The sequence below is a fragment of the Danio aesculapii genome, chromosome 9 (assembly GCF_903798145.1).
Source record: "Danio aesculapii chromosome 9, fDanAes4.1, whole genome shotgun sequence".
Classification (NCBI taxonomy): domain Eukaryota; kingdom Metazoa; phylum Chordata; class Actinopteri; order Cypriniformes; family Danionidae; genus Danio; species Danio aesculapii.
The window spans coordinates 35,858,856-35,881,280 of NC_079443.1; the positions used below are offsets into that span (position 1 = coordinate 35,858,856).

General features: G+C 34.6%; 1 protein-coding gene across 1 annotated transcript; it reads right to left on the reverse strand.

Annotated features, from left to right (window-relative positions):
- Positions 1-1,147: 1,147 nt before the first annotated feature.
- Positions 1,148-16,788, reverse strand: p2ry8 (P2Y receptor family member 8). Its single transcript, XM_056465272.1, has 2 exons — positions 16,719-16,788; positions 1,148-2,739 (listed from the first exon to the last, which is right to left on the reverse strand). The coding sequence occupies exon 2, from the start codon at positions 2,721-2,723 to the stop codon at positions 1,695-1,697; it is 1,029 nt and encodes a 342-aa protein (XP_056321247.1). The 5' UTR covers positions 2,724-2,739; positions 16,719-16,788; the 3' UTR covers positions 1,148-1,694.
- Between the last annotated feature and the right edge of the window lie 5,637 nt (positions 16,789-22,425).

Sequence of the window (22,425 nt, forward strand, 5' to 3'; positions counted from 1 at the left end):
TAAAATAAAATCATAAAACTACAATTTTTTTTATTAGGCTAGTTTAAAAAACATATAAAATATAAACGACAAAACCTAGTTGCCAAGGAAATATTTGTATTTTTTAGTTGAATTTAAAATTTATTTATATTTTAAACTAAATAAAATAAAATATTTTCAAAATACATCAAGCTAATTTTAATATAGCTATGAAAACACGATGTAGCCTACATAACCTTTGTAAGAATGATATAAAACTTCAGTCATCTGTTGATGCCTTAGGACAGTCTGAGAAAACTTATTTCATTCTTTTCCCAAGTGGTACTCACTGCAGAGCCACTTGGGCAGAGCTGAGCTCCAGCAAGGCGGAGCTTGAGCTCCAGCATGATGAGTTGCTCATTAAAACATTATCACAGTTTGATAAATACAATTCAGTTCAGTTCTTATTTACTGTACATTTCTAATTAATTATGCAGTTATTATGATTTTACCAAATTTTAAGGAAACAACATAACATAAATATGGTTCCTCGCAAATTTCAAAACAAATGTCATTTATTTCCTCACAAAACTCTTTATAAATTCTCTAAAAAAGATGTAAAGTTTAAAGAATTTGTTACAAAAGCTTATGAGAGCATGATAGATGCATCTGTTATGAAAAATGCTTTTACTTTCTCGACTTCTCTTGAACATTATACCTATCGAGTGCCCTTTGAAGTGGTATTTGCAACCTGCTTTATTTCCTTTTTGTGCATCACTCAGTACATTTGCTGTAGCATTATATCAATGGCATTTCGGTACTGATTTCCTGGAAGCTGTTTTTTTAATCAAGTGAGGTCTTGCAGAGTTTTTGCAAGTAACATTAAGTTTAGACTTTAAAACTTGGATTTGTTTGTGTACTTTTCGCAGTACTTCTTATGCCAAAGTCATCAGTTTCAAAGGAACTGAAAAAATCTTGACCTCATGTTGACTTGTCTGTGGCTTCCAGAAGTAGAAAAACAATTGCAAACAGAAATACTGTACGTGATTGTAACATTGGTTTTGCAGAATAGAAAATTTATAATCAATTTTAGCTGGATTAAATGTAATCATTTATTTGAACGTCTTTATTATTTTTATATGACAAAATAATTGTCCCTTTATGTACACATAACACTTTATCTATGCTCAGAAATATAAACAACTAAAAAACAGTATGCATTACTGCAATACAACGTTATAATGCAGGGACATTATGAACAGCTTAAGTAACATAAATGTAAAAACAGCTTGGCTCAAGTAATGAAACAAATACATTTTCAATTATTGATAACAGAATATATACACAATATCAAGTATCAACAGCTGGTATGACAGCTAATAGCATAAGTTTAACCACTCAGCAAAGCCTAAAATACATGAACATTTCGTTAAGAGGAACTTTGATGCCTGATACCAAGAAAAAAAAAAAGTCACGCAACTTGAATGCATGTGAGCAGTGTGCTTTTCATCAGCTGCTCAGCCAGGAAATCAACACAAAACAAATGATAAACTGCTAAAACACAACAACATCCGAAATATGGGAAGTGGACATTCACTGAATTAAATGGGTTATTACAAGTGCATAAACCTACTTCTGTGGATTGCTTTTAAACAAAAAGTACAACTACATTTTTCGACCCTTCTTTCTTCCAAAATAACCAGTCCAAAACAAATATAAATAAGAATAAGACAAGGTTACATATTGTCACAGTCTTCATGTGCATTGCATGTTGTGCGTCCAGAGAAAAAGCTTTCTCTATGGCCCTCGATCATTTGGGTTTCCGCTGTGCTGAGAGTCTGTAAACGCAGCATTTGGCGTAGCTTCCGACGAAACTCTTTAGATGCGAAATAATAAATGAACGGATCTGCGCAGCTATTGATGCAGCTCAGAGAGAGCGAGAGCTTATAGTAGATGTAGAGCGATTTACCATAGTACAGTCTTGCGACTGTGTGAGCCAGCAGTAAGATGTTATTGGGAGCGAAACAAAACGTGAACACAAACAGTACGATGCACGCCAGACGCACAGCGCGGCCTTTCTGGTCACTGTTGGTTCTTCTAACCAGAACCCAGATGATGTTGACGTAGCAATACACCGTAATGATGAACGGGACGAGGAAGAGGAGGATGAACATGCCAAATAGAAAACCCGTCCAATGAGCAATGCTCGGGAGCATTTTTGACCTGAGCACATCAAAGCATGTGATTATTCCACGCTCTTTAACATAATACGTCAAGTCGGATCTTTCCAGTGGGCTCAGAATCACAAGCACCAGCAGCCACATTAATATACAGGCGATGACTGCAAACCTCTTCCTCTTCCTCATCTCCCTGAAGCGCATGGGTTTCACAATCCCCAGGTAGCGGTCGACACTAATAGCGGTCATGGATAAAATGGAGCAGTACATGTTGGTGTAGAAGGTCACAGTCAGGACATTGCACATGCCCGTTCCTAAGGTCCAGTTGTAGCCTTGCATTTGGTAGACGATCTGAAAGGGGAGAACAAAGCCCAGCATCAGGTCAGTGAGGGTCAGGTTGATCATGAAGATGATAGTTGGGGTTTTTGGAGAGGTGCGCATCAATAGTAGAAACAGAGAGATGCTGTTCCCCGTCAGACTGAACAATGCCACGATCACATAGATGCCTGACACAATGTCACTGGCCAGTCTGTTGTCAAACATGGCAAAGGTTGCATTGTCCAATTTGATGACCTCCGATTCATTCATGGTTGGTTTTGTGCACCTATTGGAAAGAGAGAAAGAGATTACATTTACAATTTAAGCTTTGATTTCACCTCTGATTTAACCACATATCGTGAGATAAAGATCCGTATTGTTGGAAGATGTAGGGCCAGATTTACTGACATTTTGCAGTAGATCCTTTTTTTGGCATTAAACAACCTCTTTTAGGATGTATCATATGCAAACAGTGGGGGAAAAAGCTAATGAAAAGTTCTGTACACAAAACAATTGCAAAATGTATGGCACAGGGGAGCGTATGGAAATAATAAGATGTAAAAAAAGAAAAAAAGAAACTTAAACAAAAAAACAAAACAAAATTGCAAAATTATGCTAAATTAAAAAAAAAATTGATTGGACAGGGAAGTATTTAAATGAATTTTTTTGTGGTAGTCATTTTACTCATATTTATGATCATTATTTAAAGACACCAGGACTCCAGAATGTAACTAAAGGGTTGCATTTTGCAATCTTGGGTGACTCATTAAAAACAAAACAAACAAAAAAACGTTAATACTGATGCAACACCTGATTTGGCAAATTGATAAGCAATGACTTTCTGATTGCATTGGCAGAATTGTGCAAAAGTCATACTGAGTTGTGCTATTTGATTAAAGGTGCAGTGGGTGATTGTTATCAGAATCGTTTTTTGTTGTGCTGGTTAAAGTTACTTCACAATCCAATTGTAATGATTTGAATTGTAATGATTAAAGTAAATGATCTAAATGTATTTATATGTATTTTATATTCTGGGTAAGACATAAGACTAAAAATGTTTATCCAATTAAATATTGTCAGGCCGACATTTCCCATAATTCTGATAAGCAGCCCAAACTGTCTGTCAACAAATGCAGATTTGTACAACTGCGCATTTGTTTACGCAGATCTGGCATTTGCACATGCACACGCGTTCTCCTGCACACAAGATAGAGAGAGCGGTAAAAACAAATGCTGAATCAAAACTTTTTGAAATCCTGAATCAATATTGGTGTTACTTTTGTACGCTGGAGAAAGGACGACACCATGGCTGAAGTATTTCTCTTAGACAGGTAATGTTCTGTTTTAAAAGTATTTTAGTCACACACAGCCAATGTAGATTGTGTTGTGTTACGAATGGGTTATATGCACAGAAGTGTTGTTCAGCCACTGAAATCTTCCAGCAAAAGATTGATGTGACTATTTTCAGTTTCATAAGGGGCCTTTTACAGCATCGATAATGTCGATTTTTTATTTAGTTTAACAAAAAAACATAAGAAAATAGGGATTTTCTGCCTAGCCTGCTTTACTAAGGTGAAGTTGGTTTTATATTCACATCACATTGGTTCATTTTTGAACAATGATATCCTGTGACGCGCTCCATATATTGTTTACTATGCTACTTTGAATATTCGGTCTGAAATAACATGTAAGTATGGCTTAGTAATAAGTGTAAATCCTGCACCTCGCCGGCCAAGCACTAAGCATACATTAGTCGCTTTAGGACAATGAGCGTGAGAGAGTGAGACCAGCGATCCTTGCATGTATGAAATATGACAATTGTATGAAATGTATGAAAACTGATGTATGAAAACCGAAAATTGGCTAGATATAATACAGTTTTTTGTTCAGAATTGTAGTATTGTAAAGTACTACAAAGTTTTCTAACTGGCGAATGACATGACCTAGTGGATCCCAGTCATCTTTAATGTGCATATTCGTGATTTCAGGAGGCGTGGCTTTGGACGGCAGGGGTAGGACTGTGTTTCAAAAATATTATGCTAACCGGTTAGCATTTTGACAGATCACCTACTGCACATTTAATGTATTGAATATTAAAGTATTAATGTTGATGTAGCTTTTAGTCAATAAGTAATATTAGATGTGAATTTGTGTTTGTACTAAATATCTTTAAGTATAAATATAAAATATTACACAAGCTATTATCAACTATGAGTTTCTAAGACCCAAAAGATGATCCTCATCCTTGGTATCATTAATGTGATGTGTTTGATTACTTGCATCATTACCAAATCATATCATTTGTTCATGCACCATTGGCAAAACTTCATTTTTATTGTCTTTATTTAAAATCTGGACATTTGAAAACTGAAGTTTTGGTTAACATAGACTACATTTACATTTATTTGTTTAGCAGACACTTTCATCTAAAGTGACAAACAAAGTCACACCAAGTCCGATTAGAGCATATGTTTTGGAATCAGAAGCATTTTCTCTATGAGCTTGTTTCTTTGAGACATTACAGTACGTGAGCACAGCAGTCATGCTTAGATCAAAGATTTCCTGAAAAACTGACCTCAGCCCACTTGAAAATCCTACTCAGGAGCAGGTTTGCTGGTGGTTAGAAAGCAATTTGTCTTAAAACAAAAAGACACCAAGAAGAAATTGTACTACTGTACTGTTAATACTGTAACAGTTTTAATTCCTGTTTCAGAACAAAGCAAACTATGTACAAACACTCTTACAGTCTCAAAAAGCTCAATTTAACCCAGTTTGCACCTGACATGTTGTGATTGTTGCTGTGTAGGACGAGGACCACAAACACGAGAACAGAGAGTGTGGTAAAACAAGAGAGAATTTTCTCAATCTGTGTCCTTTATTATATCAGAAAAGGAAGTTTTTTTTTGCAAAACCACATTACTGTTAATGTGTACTGCTCTTGTAGATTGTGTTGGTCATTAAAGAAATGTGCGCATATATATATATATATATATATATATATATATATATATATATATATACACACACACATACACACTCACCGGAAACTGTATTAGGTACACCTGTCTAACTGCTCGTGCTCATCAGCAACTCAATGCATTTAGGCATGTAGACATGATCAAGATGATCTGCTGCAGATCAAACCGAGCATCAGAATGGGAAAGAAAGGTGATTTAAGTGACTTTGAATGTGGCACGGTTGTTGGTGTCAGACAGGCTGGTCTGGGTATTTCAGAAACTGTTGATCTACAGGGATTTTCAAGAACAATTATCTCTAGAGTTTACAGAGAATGGTCAGAAAAAGAGAAAATATCCAGTGAGCTGCAGTTCTGTGGGTGCAAATGCCTTGTTCATGCTGGAGGTCAGAGCAGAATGGCCAATATATACATTATATATATATATACATATTAATACATTTTGAATGGGTAGAAACTAAATATTAAGGGGCACGATTTGCCAACAGCAATTACTTTTCATTTGTTTTACTTCATATTGGAAACTTTTATAATCTCCTTTAAATGTGTTAAATGTGTCTTTTTATGCCAAATTCTTACATTTAACCAATAATGATACAATTTAACCAATAATCAGCACAATATAAAGTTTTATCAAAAACTACAAACTTTTAAAAATTGTAAATAATGAAAAGTAAAAAAGGGACTTAAAAACTTTACAAAGTACTGCAATATAACCAAAACTCATTATTTTAATTTTTTTATATTATCATGTATTGCTCTTGATACGGTAATAAATGTTATTGACGTATTAAAATGAAATATCTTTGTGTTCCCGTGCGAATCTAGTGTGAGCGATTCAAAAACTTCCCCTATAATCACTGAAGCTGTGAAATGAATCTCTGCAACAGTTTCAGAGCACTTTGATTATGACAGACTTTTTGAGTGCCACATAATTCAGTACTTGAGGGCACGAAACAATCTTTTGTTGACATTTTAATGTCTGATCGAAATGACTCTGATTGGCCAATGCATTCAGAAGCACAACAGAAACATGAGTGATTGCTTTCAATCTCAGCACTTAAACTTCCAACCCAGATGGCACCATTTGAAGCATTTTTCTGAGAATATGCATGTTCATCAAATATATATTTTATAAGAAAACTAATATTAAAGAGGGAAAGTTAGTGCTATTTTCCCTACCCAAAGACGAGGCTGTGAAGAGTCCGTGGTTGAAATTTATATTTGCAAAAATACCTCAGCATTATAGCCTAAGCCTTGTGCTGTGTTCCCGTCATTCTTCTGACAAGTGCTTTAGCAATCCACAGGCTTACAATGGGGGATTCATCAGCTGTTTGTTAAAGGAAGGATCAGAAAAGACTATTGATGTATTGACTTTGTCAGAGCTTGACAGGAACTTTACAGTACACAGTTCATGGATCAGTTTCTTCTTCCATTTCACAAGTGTAAGTGTTACCGGGTCTGTGTTTTATTTAATTCATTTATTTATTTGTTGCGGGTTTGTACTTGTTGCGCTTGAGTTATAGGAGGATTTTTTCTACCCGGCTTGTCCAGGATTGGATGACACCAGTGTCATCACTGGGGATTCCCAGTATATAAGGCTGACAGCAATGGTGGCTTAGTTTCTCTCTCTCAGTCTCTCGCTCTACCACAGCTCGGTGGTGGCTTGCGCTCAGGCGGTCTGGCTGGCGGTGCTCCGCATGCCAGGCGATCCATCTACATGCCGCTCTCTTTAGAGTTTTGTTCTTGTTAACCTTTTGATTATTTAGTATTCTTAATGTGTTATTAGTTTGTTTATTTTGATACTTTGTTTTCGTAGCAGGTAGTGGATTAATTTTCATAGTCACGTTTGGTATTTATTTAGTTTAGCGAAGGAAAGCAGTGGCCCGGAAGACTCACCTGTTTTTTATTCCTTTCACGGGAGTTGTGTGTAAGATCTGTCCATTTAAAAAAACAGTGATAGTCAGCGACCTGTTTTCCTTAGCTACCCTACCTGTCTACATGATTTTTGGTAATGTTTTGTCTCTTTTGGAAAGATGATTTATGAAAATTAAAGAGTATTGACGGGACGTCAAATTATTAATTCAATCGTCTGTGTCTTTTCATATGTTCGGCTCAAACTTTGATTGTTGTTGTTATTATTCGAGCCAGTTTTGAGTTTTGGGCCGTAACAGTAACTAAGTGCGATTAAAATGGTTGCCTCCTTGTTTTCCCTAGCTTGCAAATTATGTATTTAATTGTGTTTTGTTACTTGTAATCGCTCCACGTGGCTTGTACTGTATCTGGTTAACTCTTGATATTCTCATATCACGTCTAAAACTACGTTGAAAATTTGACGCGTGCTGCTTTGTTTACGAATTTAAATGCGTTTGTGAGCTTCACTGCCGTTTGTGGTTGCTATGACCACCGCCAGCGGTTCCTACACACATGCGGCAGTCAAGTTTCAAAATAGCACAGCTTTTGCCACTGTGTGGATTAATACTGAATGTGTGTCATGGTTAAGAATAGAGCAGTATGCTGGTGTTAAACTGCATTGTTTTAATGCACTCCTGCATTGGACTCACACATACACTCTGCACTCTGACTACTTCAAAAATGTTGATAAGCCGTGGTGGGTATTTCTCTCTGGTGTCCGAAATCTCATACTTCCATACTATGTATGTACTATGTAACTTCCATACAAAGTACACAAAAATTAGTATGCGAGCCGACTAGTATGTCCGAATTCAAAGATTTTGAAAATTAGTATGTGAGAAGTACCCGGATGACCTACTACTTCCAGCGAGATTTAGAAGCCTCGGTCCCGCGTTGAACACAGTCGACCAATCGTAACAGACTGGGTCATCAGACCAATCAGCGCATATTAGCATCATGCTAAGGAGGGGTTTGGGAACAAATGAATTGCTAAACGAATCATTTTAAAGTCGTTGGGATAATTAGGTAAAAATAAATGCATAAGACAAACAAAATGTTTTTTTGACCTTTCATGCATATCAGACTGTTACTGGAAATACCAATTAATAGGAAATACCTTAATACCAAAATATGACTGTTTATAATGCATAATAGGGGCTTTTTAATATTATACATCTAATGTGTTAATTTTAATGTTTGCTTTTATTTTTGTAAATACTTTTAAGCTCACAGATGAATTAAGCCTTTTTTATTATTATTAATTAGATTTTTTTTATTCATTTGCTGTGTTACTTAATAACTACATTGTTTTTATGGTTATTGGTTAAAAAAGCAGAACAGTGTGTTACATATTTGTGTATGTATACGATATTGTATCTGCAGAAAATGTTAATGAATGTAAAGTTGTTGGCAAAAAGATCCCTGTGACATCAAATGGAGTTTCTAACAACACTTTTCAGCAGCCACATACCCATGAAACAATAAGGGTTGTGCTGCATCACACCCTTGCATACATATTTTTGTACAATTCTGTGAACAGGAAGTGTGAGGCCCTGTTTTAAGCTTTCCAAACGTGCTTTTTCAGCAGGTACGCACTATGCAGTTGGCAAATATAGCCAACAAATCACTGTCTTTACAAAGTTCCAGACATGTTTCACAAATGTTGCCTGAAATGATTCACACGGACAGTCTAGAACAAGGGACTTTTTTGTGTTTTATCAAAGGAAGTGAAAATTTTTGTCTGGTGCCACGACGTGTGCCAGCCTCAGATCTGGTACAGTCATCACAGATTTAGTGCAACAATCTTGCACAGATTGAAATTGAAGCGGTGGGCTGAAGTTTCAAATGTTTGACATAAAATAAGGTTTGTGAAACTGTGTCCTTGATTCTTAAAAAGGCATTCATAGATTTAATTTAGCATATTGAGGTCATGATGGCGGGTACAACGCCTGTCTGGAAAGTTAAAGTGTATATTTGAAGTCAGTGGTGGAAATATTTCCCTCGCTGGCTGTTTAAACTTTGATGGATTTATTTTCTGCTCTCTAATAAATTGACATTTAATGCGATCTACAGTATGTAGAACAGCCTTTATTCACTCATTAGTCACTTAGCAGAATTGAATCGCTTTTGTATCATTTCCAACCTGTGCCGTATATCTGTTTTTCTTCTGCAGATCGTATGAAGAATCTCAATGTCCAAACATCATTTAATCCTATTGACTTCTGTCAAATATAGTTAAAAACATCTTCAACAAAACAAAAGAAAGTCATACAAGGTTAGATGCATTCATAGTATCTAAATTATGATAGATTTAAAAATGTTTGATGAACTACCAATTTACTGCAACGGTTGGTTATTATTATTATTTTATTACATTTTTCAGAGGCCTTTAGATTTTTATCAGCTTTACTTTAAGTTCCATCGTATGAAATACAGTTGAAGTCAGAATTATTAGCCCCCCTGAATTACAAGCCCCCTGTTTATTTTTTTCCCCAATTTCTGTTTAACGGAGGGAAGATTTTCCAACACATTTCTAAACATAATAGTTGTAATAACTCATTTCTAATAATTGATTTAGTTTATCTTTGCCATGAAGACAGTAAATAATATTTGACAAGATATTTTTCAAGATACTAGCATTCAGTTTAAAATGACATTTAAAGGCTTAACTAGGACAAGGTTAACCAGGCAGGTTAGGGTAATTAGGCAAGTTAATGTATAATGATGGTTTGTTCTGTAGACTATCGAAAAAATATAGCTTAAAGAGGCTAATAAGTTTGATCTTAAATGATTTTAAAAAATTAAAAATTGCTTTAATTCTAGCCGAAATAAAACAAATATGATTTTCTATATGGAAGAAAAAATATTATCAGACATACTGTGAAAATTTCTTTGCTCTGTTAAACATCATATGGGAAATATTTAAAAAAGAAAAAAATTCAAAGGGGGTTTAATAATTTTGACTTCAACTATATCTTAGATGTCTGTTGATATATCTGTTTTAGCAAATAAACTCTTCATACAGTTGAAGTCTGAATTATTAGCCCTCCTGAATATATTTTCAACACATTTCCAAACATAATAGTTTTAATAACTAGTTTCTAATTGTCCCACTGATTTCTTTTTATCTTTTACACAATTTCTAGATACTAGCAGCTTAAAGTGCAATTAAAAGGCTTAACTAGGTCATTTAGGTTAACTTGATGAGTTATAACGATGGCTTGTTTCAGTAGACAATCATAAAAAGTACTGCTTAAGGGCTAATGATATTGACCCTAAAATTACTTTTATTGTAGCTGAAATAAAACAAATAAGTCTTTCTCCAGTGTCAACTGTGAAAAATTCCTTGCTCTGTTAAGCATCATTTAGGAAATATTTAAAAAAGAAAATAAAAAAAATCACAAGAGGGCTAATTATGTTGACTTCAACTTTATAAACAAACAAGTTCTACGCTTAACAGCTTTCATATTTGCATAAGTTTAGATAAGTGTAGACTTTTAAGTAGGAAAATGTAATAAATAGGCAAATCTCTCTCTTGTTTAGAAGAATTTACAAAAGGACGCAAAGTACAGCCATCATAGCATAAGAAGGATTGTGTGGTTACTATTTATGAAATAATTTTTTGTAAATTCACTCTTTTTGACATAACTTAAGAAGAATAAACCTCATTCCCTGTGTACGAGAAATGAACACTTATTTTTCTTTTACTGATGATGAACTGCTCACTTAAATAGTTTGAAAGAACTGCTAGTATTGTAGGCCTTTTCTATTGTAATTGTCAGGATTGCTGATTTAACAAGTTTAAAATAAGATCCTTAATACATGAAACTTAAAACAGTTTTTGAGAACAAAACTTAACCTAATCATTTATTTATTTATTTATTTATTTATTTATTTATTTATTTATTTATTTATTTATTTATTTATTTATTTATTTATTTGTTTGTTTGTTTGTTTATTTGTTTGTTTATTTAAGGGAGTTTCAAAACACATGATGGAAACCACCAGATAAACCCACACTGCTAGACCAATTATTTCCCGTTTTCCTCTTTTAAAACATAGCGGCCCATAGTAAAATTGTGTTTGTGTTCCCACAAAAGTTTCTCATCATCGTCAAGTGTAACACCATTATGACTCATGGTAAAAGTCAACCGAAAGAGAGTTGTCTTGTGACCAGTTGTCTTGTGTGTGTGTGAAATGACGTTGTCTTGTTTAGAAGAACTTAAAAAAAAAAACATAAAGTGCACTAATTGTAGTTGTATGGAATGAATGTATTGTTACTATTTGTAAAATTATTTTTAGTCGATTCACTCTCTTTGTCATATAGAAGAATAAACCTCATTCCCTGCGTACATTGAGAAATGAACTCTTACTTTTCTTTCACTGATGATGAACTGCTCACTTAAATAGTTTGAAAGCACTGCTTGTATTGTGGGTCTTTTGTATTCTAATTGTGATAATCGCTAAATGTGAATCCCTCTCTTATCATTTCCAACCTGTGCCGTATATCTGCCTTTCTTCTGCTGATCATATTTGATCCTATTGACTTCTTTCAAAGTTAAATTTTTTTTAAACACCTTTCTTTGTTTTTAACAGAAAAAAGAAAGTCATATGAGTGTGTACGCATTCATGGTGTGTAAATTATGACAGAAATGACATTTTTTATGTGAACTACCAATTTACTGCAACGATTGGTTATGGGCCTTTTGATTTTTGTCAGCTACACTTTAATTAAGTTCCATCTTTTGAGATATCTGAGATGTCTGTCGAGGTACCTATTTTTGCAAATAAACAAACAAGTTTTAAGATTAACAGCTTTGATATTTGCTTAAGTTTTGATAAGTGTAGACTTTAAGCAGGAAAATGTAATGAATAGGCAAATCTCTGTCTTGTTTAGAAGTATAAGAAAAAAAAAGTACAGTCATTGTACTTGAGGAACAGTTGTATGTAACTAAAATGATGTAGTCAATTTGCTCTGTCATACACAGTTAACGATTCTTGTAAATTAGACAGTATTTAAATGTAATGTAAACTGCATTTTACTGTAGGACAGTTATGCAGGATGTTACAGTATTTTAAAGTTGCATTGTGAAAATGACTGTATATTTTACAGTAAATCTACACAATACTGTAAATACATATACAGCTAAATAAATGGTGCTTTAAATGGAAATACAGTATTTTGCTGTTGTAGATTCTGCAGGAAATTTTTAACAGTGTACCTTTAGAAGAATAAACCTCAATCCTTGCAAATATTGAGAAATTAACACTTACGATTCTGTCACTAAAGATGAACTGCTCACTTTAATTGTTTGAAAGCACTACTTGTATTGTAGGTCTATTGTGTTCTGATTGTAGTTTTATTATTGTGTAATATTTGTAGAACTGAATCGCTCTCGTATCATTTCCAACCTGTACCGTATGTCTGTCTTTTTTTCTGCAGATCATATGAAGAATCTCAATGTCCAAACATCATTTGATCCTATTGACTTCCTTCAAATATATTAATAAAAAATTTCAAAAAATCTTCCTTTGAGTTTAACAGAAAAAAGAAAGTCATACGTGTTTGAATGCATTCATGGTGTGTAAATTATGAGAAAATTGAACTTTTTCAGTGAACTACTAATTTACCGCAACAATTGGCTATTTTGATTAAATCTTTTTTAGAAGCCTTTTGATTTTTATAAGCTGCACTTTAAAAGTTCAGTGTTTTACAAAGTATTTTATATGGCTATTTCTTTTATTAATCAACAAGCAAATATTAAGCAATTGTTTTAAATGCTCTTGTACAAATCAACAAGTTTAAATATCGAGTGACTGATAATGTACATTGATATTCTTTACATTACATTTACATTTAGTCATTTCGCAAGCACTTTTGTCTAATTAAAGCAACTTACAGTTGAGGAGTACAATATACTTACTATCACACTCAGCATCAGGAAGCGAATAATTTGGGGGGTTTACCTGAAGGACAACACTGATCTGTATCTAGAGTATAATTTATAATGATAGATAATAATAATAATAAATAAGTATTAATAACAGCTAGGAAGATAATTACAGTGAACTGGATGAAGAACAAACCTACTTTGACAGAATGGACACAGGCTGAATCAGATATATGTTTTCGAGAAAATGACTGCAGATTTGCTGTTAAAATCAGACATTTTTCCAACAGACCTGGGCAGTAATGGGAACCTAATTACTTGATCTTTGAAATGTTGTCAAGAGCTTTGTTGTAGTTATTGTGTTTCTATTGGAGTTTTATTTATTTATTTATTTATTTATTTATTTATTTATTTATTTATTTATTTATTTATTTATTTATTTATTCATCTATCTACTTTTTCATGTTATTATTTTGTCATTATCATTATTATCATTGTTATCATTTTTTTATTTGTTGATTTTTTTGTGAATGTAAACATTCTATGTAAATGTTTTGTGTATATTATGCTTATAAAAAGTTTAACAAAAAACATAAATAAATAAAATAAATAAATATGCATTTGACCTCTGCAATAATGGTCCATACCATTGTGAATACATAATTGGACCCAGCAGACTACATGGGAACATTTTCAGATTTTCAGTCAGCTTTCCGAAGCCAGCAGATCCGATAGACAAAAATAAATGTTCTTGAACAATTGCTGATTGTATCTACATACAGACCAAAAGTAATGTAAAATAAGACTATGAATATGCTAGCAAATGTAAGTAAACAGAAAACAGTATTAAAAAAAATGTCTCTTTGAGAATCACATGTCTGTTGAAAAAGCCTGTCAGAGGTGCCTACATAAAGTTGGTCCCCCATCCCACTGAAAATCTTCTTAACCATTTGTGCTTTGTTTCTGTTTGTGCTGCCATGTTTTTTTAAATAATATTTACAAGCCATTCTGATGCAGGTATTAGAGGTTTCTGTAGTTAAGAATTGGCTTGTTACCCTTAAAAAATGTTTTAACTTTATTAACAAATACATAGATATACGTGAATAAAATAGTCATATGGATTTGGTCCATTGTTACATAAACTATTGACAAAAACAAATTAATCCACAATAGTCAATGTACGTTTAGCACACTGCTCAGTGTTGCATGTTTTCAATTATAGATGCTTTTTTGGTGAAACCCTGTGAAGATAACAAGCTAGGCTTTCTGTGGCTTGCACGTTTGGTTTATTTTTAAAGTCACTGTCTGTAAAGCAGCAACCGGTCTTGTGTACAAATCAACTTCAACGTTTTCAGTTGCCATCAAGAAAAATATGTTGCTTTCACTTTCACCCTTTGGAAATAAGTTTAGCCTGTAAATTACTAATATAAAAAAAGACAAATCCAAGAATGTCTGTATTGACCCTCTGTATTGCTTATTTAGCACTTGTTGACTAATTAGCCTTCACCTGTTGTTTCCAGGATAGTAGAATAATGTAGATTTTTTATTTTATTTAGCACTCATACTTCCACAATTCTACTTGTTATTGCTTGAAAAAACTTCATGATGCATTAAAATGGTATAGTAGGTCCTGGTTTTCTTGATTGGATTAAAACTCATTATTAATCTTTTTTGAAAAGGGCTAAAATCATTGAAGTCGTATCTAAGAGCACAATGCAAATGTTTATACTGATAGTTCCTCTGTTCCTCAAGCATCTATACTTGGCCTGGTCTTATTTTGTTTGCGAATTAATGATTTGTCCAGCTTAATGCAGGTAATGCTGTAATTTATATGCATGGTAATTCTCACTTGAGCAATGAACCACATCAATAAATGGCTGTATCAATTGTGCCTTATGATAAATGTTATTGTAAATGTAGATGTTGGGATGTATTTTTTCTTTTAACTGCAGAGCTTGATAGATGGTATCTCTGCAAACAATTGTGTCAAATTTCAGAAGGCTGGTTGTAATCTTTCATTTCTAACACATAAAAATATCTCACAAAGTTAGGTTTAGGTTAAAAATGATTAGAAATTTGATAAAGCTGTGGTGTAAGACTGCAATAATAGCCCACATATGACACATAGTCTGGTTCACTGGTGACAGGGCAACTATAAAATCAAACGCAGGTCTGTGTGAAGAGTTCACTTGCACAAAAATAAGAAAACGTTTCCATAAATCATAAATACTCAACATCAAAACACGATATCTGAAGACTGCTAAGCGAAAATTGAGATATCTGTTTTTGCAAATAATAAACAAACAAGTCAATATAAACATATTCATATTAACAAACACTTTTTAAGATTAACAGCTTTCATGTCTGCTGAAATTTAGATGAATGTAGACATTTTAATTAAAAAGATGCAAAAGTACACTCAATACAGGAATGACTGTATACCTTACACTGAGAAATTAACAGTTACTTCTCTTTCACAGCATTGTAAAATATTATATGATCAATTAGTCCCGACAGCATATGTTATTAGGTCATTGTAACTTATTAAACTTAGTTAATCATGTTCTAACTTAATTTTATAAGCAGTTTTAAGTCAGTTTATCATAATATAAGTTTAATGGACTTGGTTAATTTGATTCAGCTTAAAAATTTAAGGCAACCAGGATTTTTTTTACAGTGTGAAGATGAACTTCTTGACTCATGCTTGTATTGCACTGCTTGTATTGTAGGTCTTTTGTAATATATTAGTTAAAATTGCCATTTATTAAGTTTAACAAATAAAAAATCCTTAATACATGAAACTTACAACAGTTTTTGAGAACAAACCTATTATTAACCTATTAATTAATTTATTTATTTTAATGAGTTTCAAATGATGGAAACCACCAGATAAACCCACACTGCTAGACCAATTATTTCCTATTTTCCTCTGTTAAAACATAGTGGCTCAGTAAAATTGTGTTTGTGTTCCCACAAAAGTTTCTCATCATCCGTCAAGTGTAACACCATTATGACTCATGGTAAAAGCCAAACGAAAAAGAGTTGTCTTGTGTGTGTGAAATGACGTTGTATGTCATAAGTGCTAATGGTGTAAGTACACGTTAAATCGTGTGTTATTGCGTGGATTTAACAGAAGTTGTTTTTCATTCAAATTGCCAGAAAAAACGAGACAAATCTGGAAGAATTACGGACTGAGGTTATATGAGATCATCCATCCAGGGAGAAAGTACACGGTTTTACATCAGAGCAGGAAAACTTTCAGGTAAAATAACATAACTATGCTAACAGAAGCTACACATTCAAAAATTTATTCATTTTTTATCGTTTTCTCTAACAATTCAGATTTTTTAGTAGTCTAATCTTTTGAGACGTACCATGTCAGTGGCACCATCAATGCGACTTCATATCTACTCAAGTTTGTACGTATATCTGCGCATATTTGGTAAAACCATCATTTAAAACAGCCACATTATTATGTGTACGTACCTCAAGACGAATGTGCGACTTCCCTCGTGAGTGGATGGCAGTTAATTTGACTAGCCTTACAGTGAGGCGCAGGAAACTTGAGCAGAGGAAGTACGCGCCTGACTACTCATTTCGATCAAATTATAGTAACTTTAGAGTTACACACGTGGAATGAAACAACATACTCCATATTTCTAAATATTTCACGTGTATTGCGAAATTCAATTAGGATTATCTTGACATTTAAGAGTTTTAGCATTTAAAGTACACAGTCGATATCAATTTGCCAGTTCGGTGACATGTGAGGTAAACAAAACTACTTTTACAACATGCACAGATAAGTTCCCCTAATGTCACACTGTACAGTTTCTATTTCTCATTAATCATGTGTGTGTGTGTGTGTGTGTGTGTGCGTGCGTGCGTGCGTGTGCGTGTGCGTGTGTGTGTGTGTGTGTGTGTGCGCGCGTTTTTGAATGTTATACTGGATTGGTTTTTTACATTTCTGCGAATGCGAACGTAATGTGGGAGGATGCGGTGAAGACAATATACCACATAAACCAGTAAAATAAAGGTACACACCTTTCCTCACACCAAGTACTGTGAGGGGTCTCAGCCCAAACTAACAGTTAAATAAACATTTCACTTTTAGGAAATGACTCATTTTTATAGTAAACTTACATATTTATAGTAAACTTACAAATACATATTCAATATTACAAACTTCAGCGTTTCACTTTAGAGGTTTGTACAGTTTGTGTGTCTGTGTGTGTGTGTGTGTACATGTACACACCCCCCCCACACACACACACATAGCCTATATATATTCAACGGGCCACTTTTTGGGTACACCTTACTAGTACCGGGATGGACCCCCTTTTGTCTTCTGAAATGCCTTAATCCTTCTTAGCATAGATTCAACAAGGTATGGGAGAGTGGGGTAAAGTGAGACACTTTTTACATTTTCTCCCCTCTAAGCGAGCTAAAATTATATATCAGTAAAATTTCCACATTTCTCATTAATTCAGAATGTTTCCTAGCAATGGAATTTATCAGACTGTATTTAGGATAAAGGAACGTGAAAATATGATTGTTTTAAAAAAAGTTGCCTTGTGTCTCACTTTACCCCAGCTTCGAGGTAAACTGAGACAGACCAGAGAAATCAAAGGGGTAAAGTGAACCAGCCAGGGGTTAACTGATCCTCTTACTTTTTCCACTGTAAATCTACCATAACAACGCATGTTGTAAGAGTCTGAATCCTGACAGCTAGCCTGACAACCACACATTTCAGAACTAATGTCGGACTAGTCAATTATGGATTGGGTATTGGTCAATTAAGCACATTTGTTTTTTAAACTTTTGAAAGTAACTCTGAACAAAATCAAATACAACAATCTACTTCAAACTATTTGAATTTACATTCTAATGACAGATAGAACCACTTAGATTAGAACACAATCTGTGGATCAGAACACAGGACCCAACTATAGTGTTTGGGGGTCATAGAAAAGGACAATTGGGAGAGAACAGATTGGGACTCAAAACACAGGACAAGACCTACCTGGATAAGAACATCAGCCAACTGTCATACTCTACAACTCCTTCTCTTTTGTGTTTCCCTGGATTCTTCTTAAAAATTGTGCACATACCTCGTTACCAACCTAATTTCACCCACATGTTCCTGGATTAACATCTATGTTGATCCTTGAACAACATTCCAATCAGCCAGTCAGAATTAAAAGATATGTTTACAGTTTATGTTCAGTTTAGGCTTATGGTTAAGTTCACACACTTCTGATGATTGTTATCTAACTATTATTCTCCTCTGATTTTGGGAGTAAGTTACAGTTATGGTTGGGTTTAGGGGTAAGGAATTGGTATGGATTACATTTTCCAACAAAAATGATGTTCCAGGATCAACATAGATGCTAATCCAGGATCAGATCATACTTGGCAAAATCATGACGTGCGTATCTCGTCATCCTCAACTTTCTTAACCATGCCAATGTAATAAACGCTTGTGTTTTTTGTTGCAAAGTTAACTATGACAAAGTCTCCCACAGACAGATCTGTGTTTCTTGGACCACTACACTCATCCTTAGAGCTCTCTTTATCATACACATTATCAACTTTTACAGGGACATCACTTTTCTCAGAGCTGCTATATGATTTCCTTTTGGGTTGCTTTCTTTTTTCGATTTTTCCACAAATTCCACAAATTCCAAAAACCTAATCTTTTGCTTTTTCCCTGCTAGTTTTTTTTTGTCTTTCTTCATCACACGGTTTCATTTAGATTGTGTTCTGGGACGACATTTGAGAATGGTAGCATTTTATGAGGAGACACATATCCAGGTTGGCTGGAAACACATGGCACATCCATGTAGTCTAAATACACAATGAAAGGATTAGCATCAGTGAGTGAATTGTCTGTAGGTGGATCATCTGCAGGAGATAGATCATCCAGATCTTCTGTAGTGGCAGGCTGGAGCTCAGGGTTTGGCCATTCTGACACCATGGATGGTGCAAATGCTTCATCAAGAAAAATTTCTCGGTTATGTGGAAAAATTCCAGTGCACCTAAATCCAGAAGTCACTGTTGATATGAAGGCCTCATTCAGTCTCTGGTTGACTAAATGTAACTTGTGCCTTATGTCTCACTTTACCCAACTGCCACATTTTAGAAAAAAAAAATATTTTTTTGCAATTCAGACTAATCTTCAGCTAGGATCATCACATGGTTTATATATATTGATAGTTCATCAACATGTATGATACAAGTTTTTTTTACTTGAATCAATTTGCTTTGGCACAACAGTTGATTAAGTTGACGACAAAAAAAAAAACTATTACATGCAAATAACATATTTTTGTGAAAAAATATGCACAGTTCCACAGCACCAGGAATTCCTGTCCTTCATGGTAGAGGGGAAATGGAAGGGGCTTGAAAACAAAATTATTATAGAGTGATGTATAAAATCTGTTGCCTAGATACAGGGGGTGTCTCACATTACATGATGTCTCACATTACCCCATTCTCCCCTACTGGAAATATTCCTTAGAGATTTTGGTCCACAATGATTTGATAGCATCACACAGTTGCTGCAGATTTGTCGGCTGCACATCCATGATGTGAATCACCGGTTCCACCACATGCCAAAGGTGCTCTATAATAGAATTGAGCTCTGTTGACTGTGGAGGCCATTTGAGTAGAGTGAACTCATTGTCATGTTCAAGAAACTAGTCTGGGATGATCCGCGGTTTATGACATGGCGTGTTATGCTACTTTGCATTTTTGTTATGCAAAAATACTCAGGTAGGCTGTGGCGTTGACACTATGCTCAATTGGTACTATTGAGCCCAAAGTGTGGCAAGAAAATATCCCCACACCATTACACCACCACCACCAGCCTGAACCACTGATACAACGTAGAATGGATCCATGCTTTTTATGTTGTTGATGGCAAATCCGTCGAATGTCGCAGCAGACATCGAGACCATGGCATCAGACCAGGCAACATTTTCCCAATGTTCTATTGTCCAATTTTTGTGAGCCTGTGCAAATTGTAGACTCAGTTTCCTGTGACAGGAGTGGCACCTGGTGTGCTCTTTTGCTGCTGTAGCCCATCCGCTTCAAGATTAGACGTGCTGTGCATTTAAAGATGCTCTTTTGCATACCTCGGTTGTAACGAGTAACTGTTGCCTTTCTATCAGCTCAAACCAATCTGGCCATTCTCCTCTAAACTCTGGCATCTCACTGGATATTTTCTCTTTTTTTGGACCATTCACTGTAAACTCTAATGATGTTTGTGAGTGAAAAACCCCGTAGATCAGCAGTTTGTGAAATACTCAGACCAGCCCGCCTGGCACCAACAACCATGCCACGTTCAAAGTCATTTAAATCACCTTTCTTCCCCATTCTGATGCTCGGTTTGAACTGTAGCAGATCGGCTTAAACATGTCTACATGCCCAAATGCACTGAGTTGCTGCCATGTTATTGACTGATTAGAAATTTGCGTTAATGAGCAGTTGGACAGGTCTACCTAATAAAGTGGCCGGTGAGCGACTATATGCCTACAAAAAATACATTTAGGTTTTTTATCACAAATAAAAATGAAACTATTGAGGAAACCTGGAGTTTCATCAGCGTCATGATTTTGCTTCCTGTTTTCTATGTAAGGTACTTTTGGGTGGGATTTTATGCATTTTTTAGACAACCACACAAACCAAAAATGGATGTTATGTCAAATGGAATTTTGAGACAACTAACTACAGACAGCTGCCATTCTTCTGTGGAGGATGCATTTATCATATCCTCCATCAGCACTGTGAGAAAAACTGTGATAAAAGGTACGAACAAAAGAGAGTCAAATTTGAGGTAAAAAGTCATGCCACAAAAGACGTAGGAAAACTTTATGACTTGCTTTCTCAGTCTGAGACTGTGGGAACTAAAGATGTAGTATGAGAACCTTGCAAATTATATTAATTTCTATCTTGCCAGTGCAGCCTGATTCTCGTTCAGAGTTGACTCAGAAAGCTGGTGGGTTGTTTTGCAAGTAAAAGCAAGAAATCTTATCCAGTAGTTAGTCTTTAGCAAGGTTTTAGTGCCCTTTCAACTGTGATTTAGCTGCACAGTACAGCACAATTTATTCTGGTAGGTTTGAAAGCATGCTCATATCAAGTTTTTTAAATGCTAATTTAACCCTTATTCATTGTTTCTGGCTTTGCAGGGAAATTTAAAAATTCTGAGCCATGATTGTACAAGAAATTAATGGTATCTTATCTATTAATATTGGTTGTGACCCAAAGCATATGCTGCTTGCGATATACAACGAGGTTAATATGAACAAACATAAACAATTAGCAAGTTCCTGACATTTTGTGCAAGAAAATGTATTCTCCTGAACTGGATAATGGACAAAACTCCTACAAAGCCTTTATGGCATTAGGTAATACTTGAATATGTACCACTGGACTACTTAACTTGTATGTTTACACAGCAAAGATGGCATCATGGTGGCGTAGTGGGTAGCACAATCGCCTCACAACAAGAAGGTCGCTGGTTCGAGCCCAGGCGTGGTGGTCTGGGTTTCCTTCGGGTACTCCGGTTTCCCCCACAAGTCCAAAGACATGCACTATAGGTGAATTGGGTAAGCTGAATTGTCCATAGTGTATGTGTGTGAATGAGTGTGTATGGACATTTCCCAGTGATGGGTTGCAGCTGGAAGGACAACCAATGCGCAAAACATAAGCTGGATAAGTTGGTGGTTAATTCCGCTGTGGCGACACCAAATTAATAAAGGGACTAAGCCGAAAAGAAAACGAATGAATGAATGGGTTTAAACAACCTCCATATTTGATCAGAGGCGTGATTTAATAACGTCAGAACTTTTGTGAATATGCAACTTTTTAATTTTGTTTAATTTAACTATTATAATAATTATTATTATTATTACAATTTCTTTCCCTCCTTCTGTTCACTTGTTTGCTGTATCTGAATTGTTACATCATTAAACATATTATTTAAAAAATGCTAATTGAACTACCTAACTTTATCTCAACTTCATTAAAAAAGCTATTCAACGGTATAAACGAAAAATATACAATAAAAACATTCAAATGTTACTTTATATAATGATATATCTTTATTGTACACAAATTGTTCAATCCATCAAATACAATATCACATTTTTAAATTATTCTACAGAGATCACTTTTTTTGTCGGATTCAATA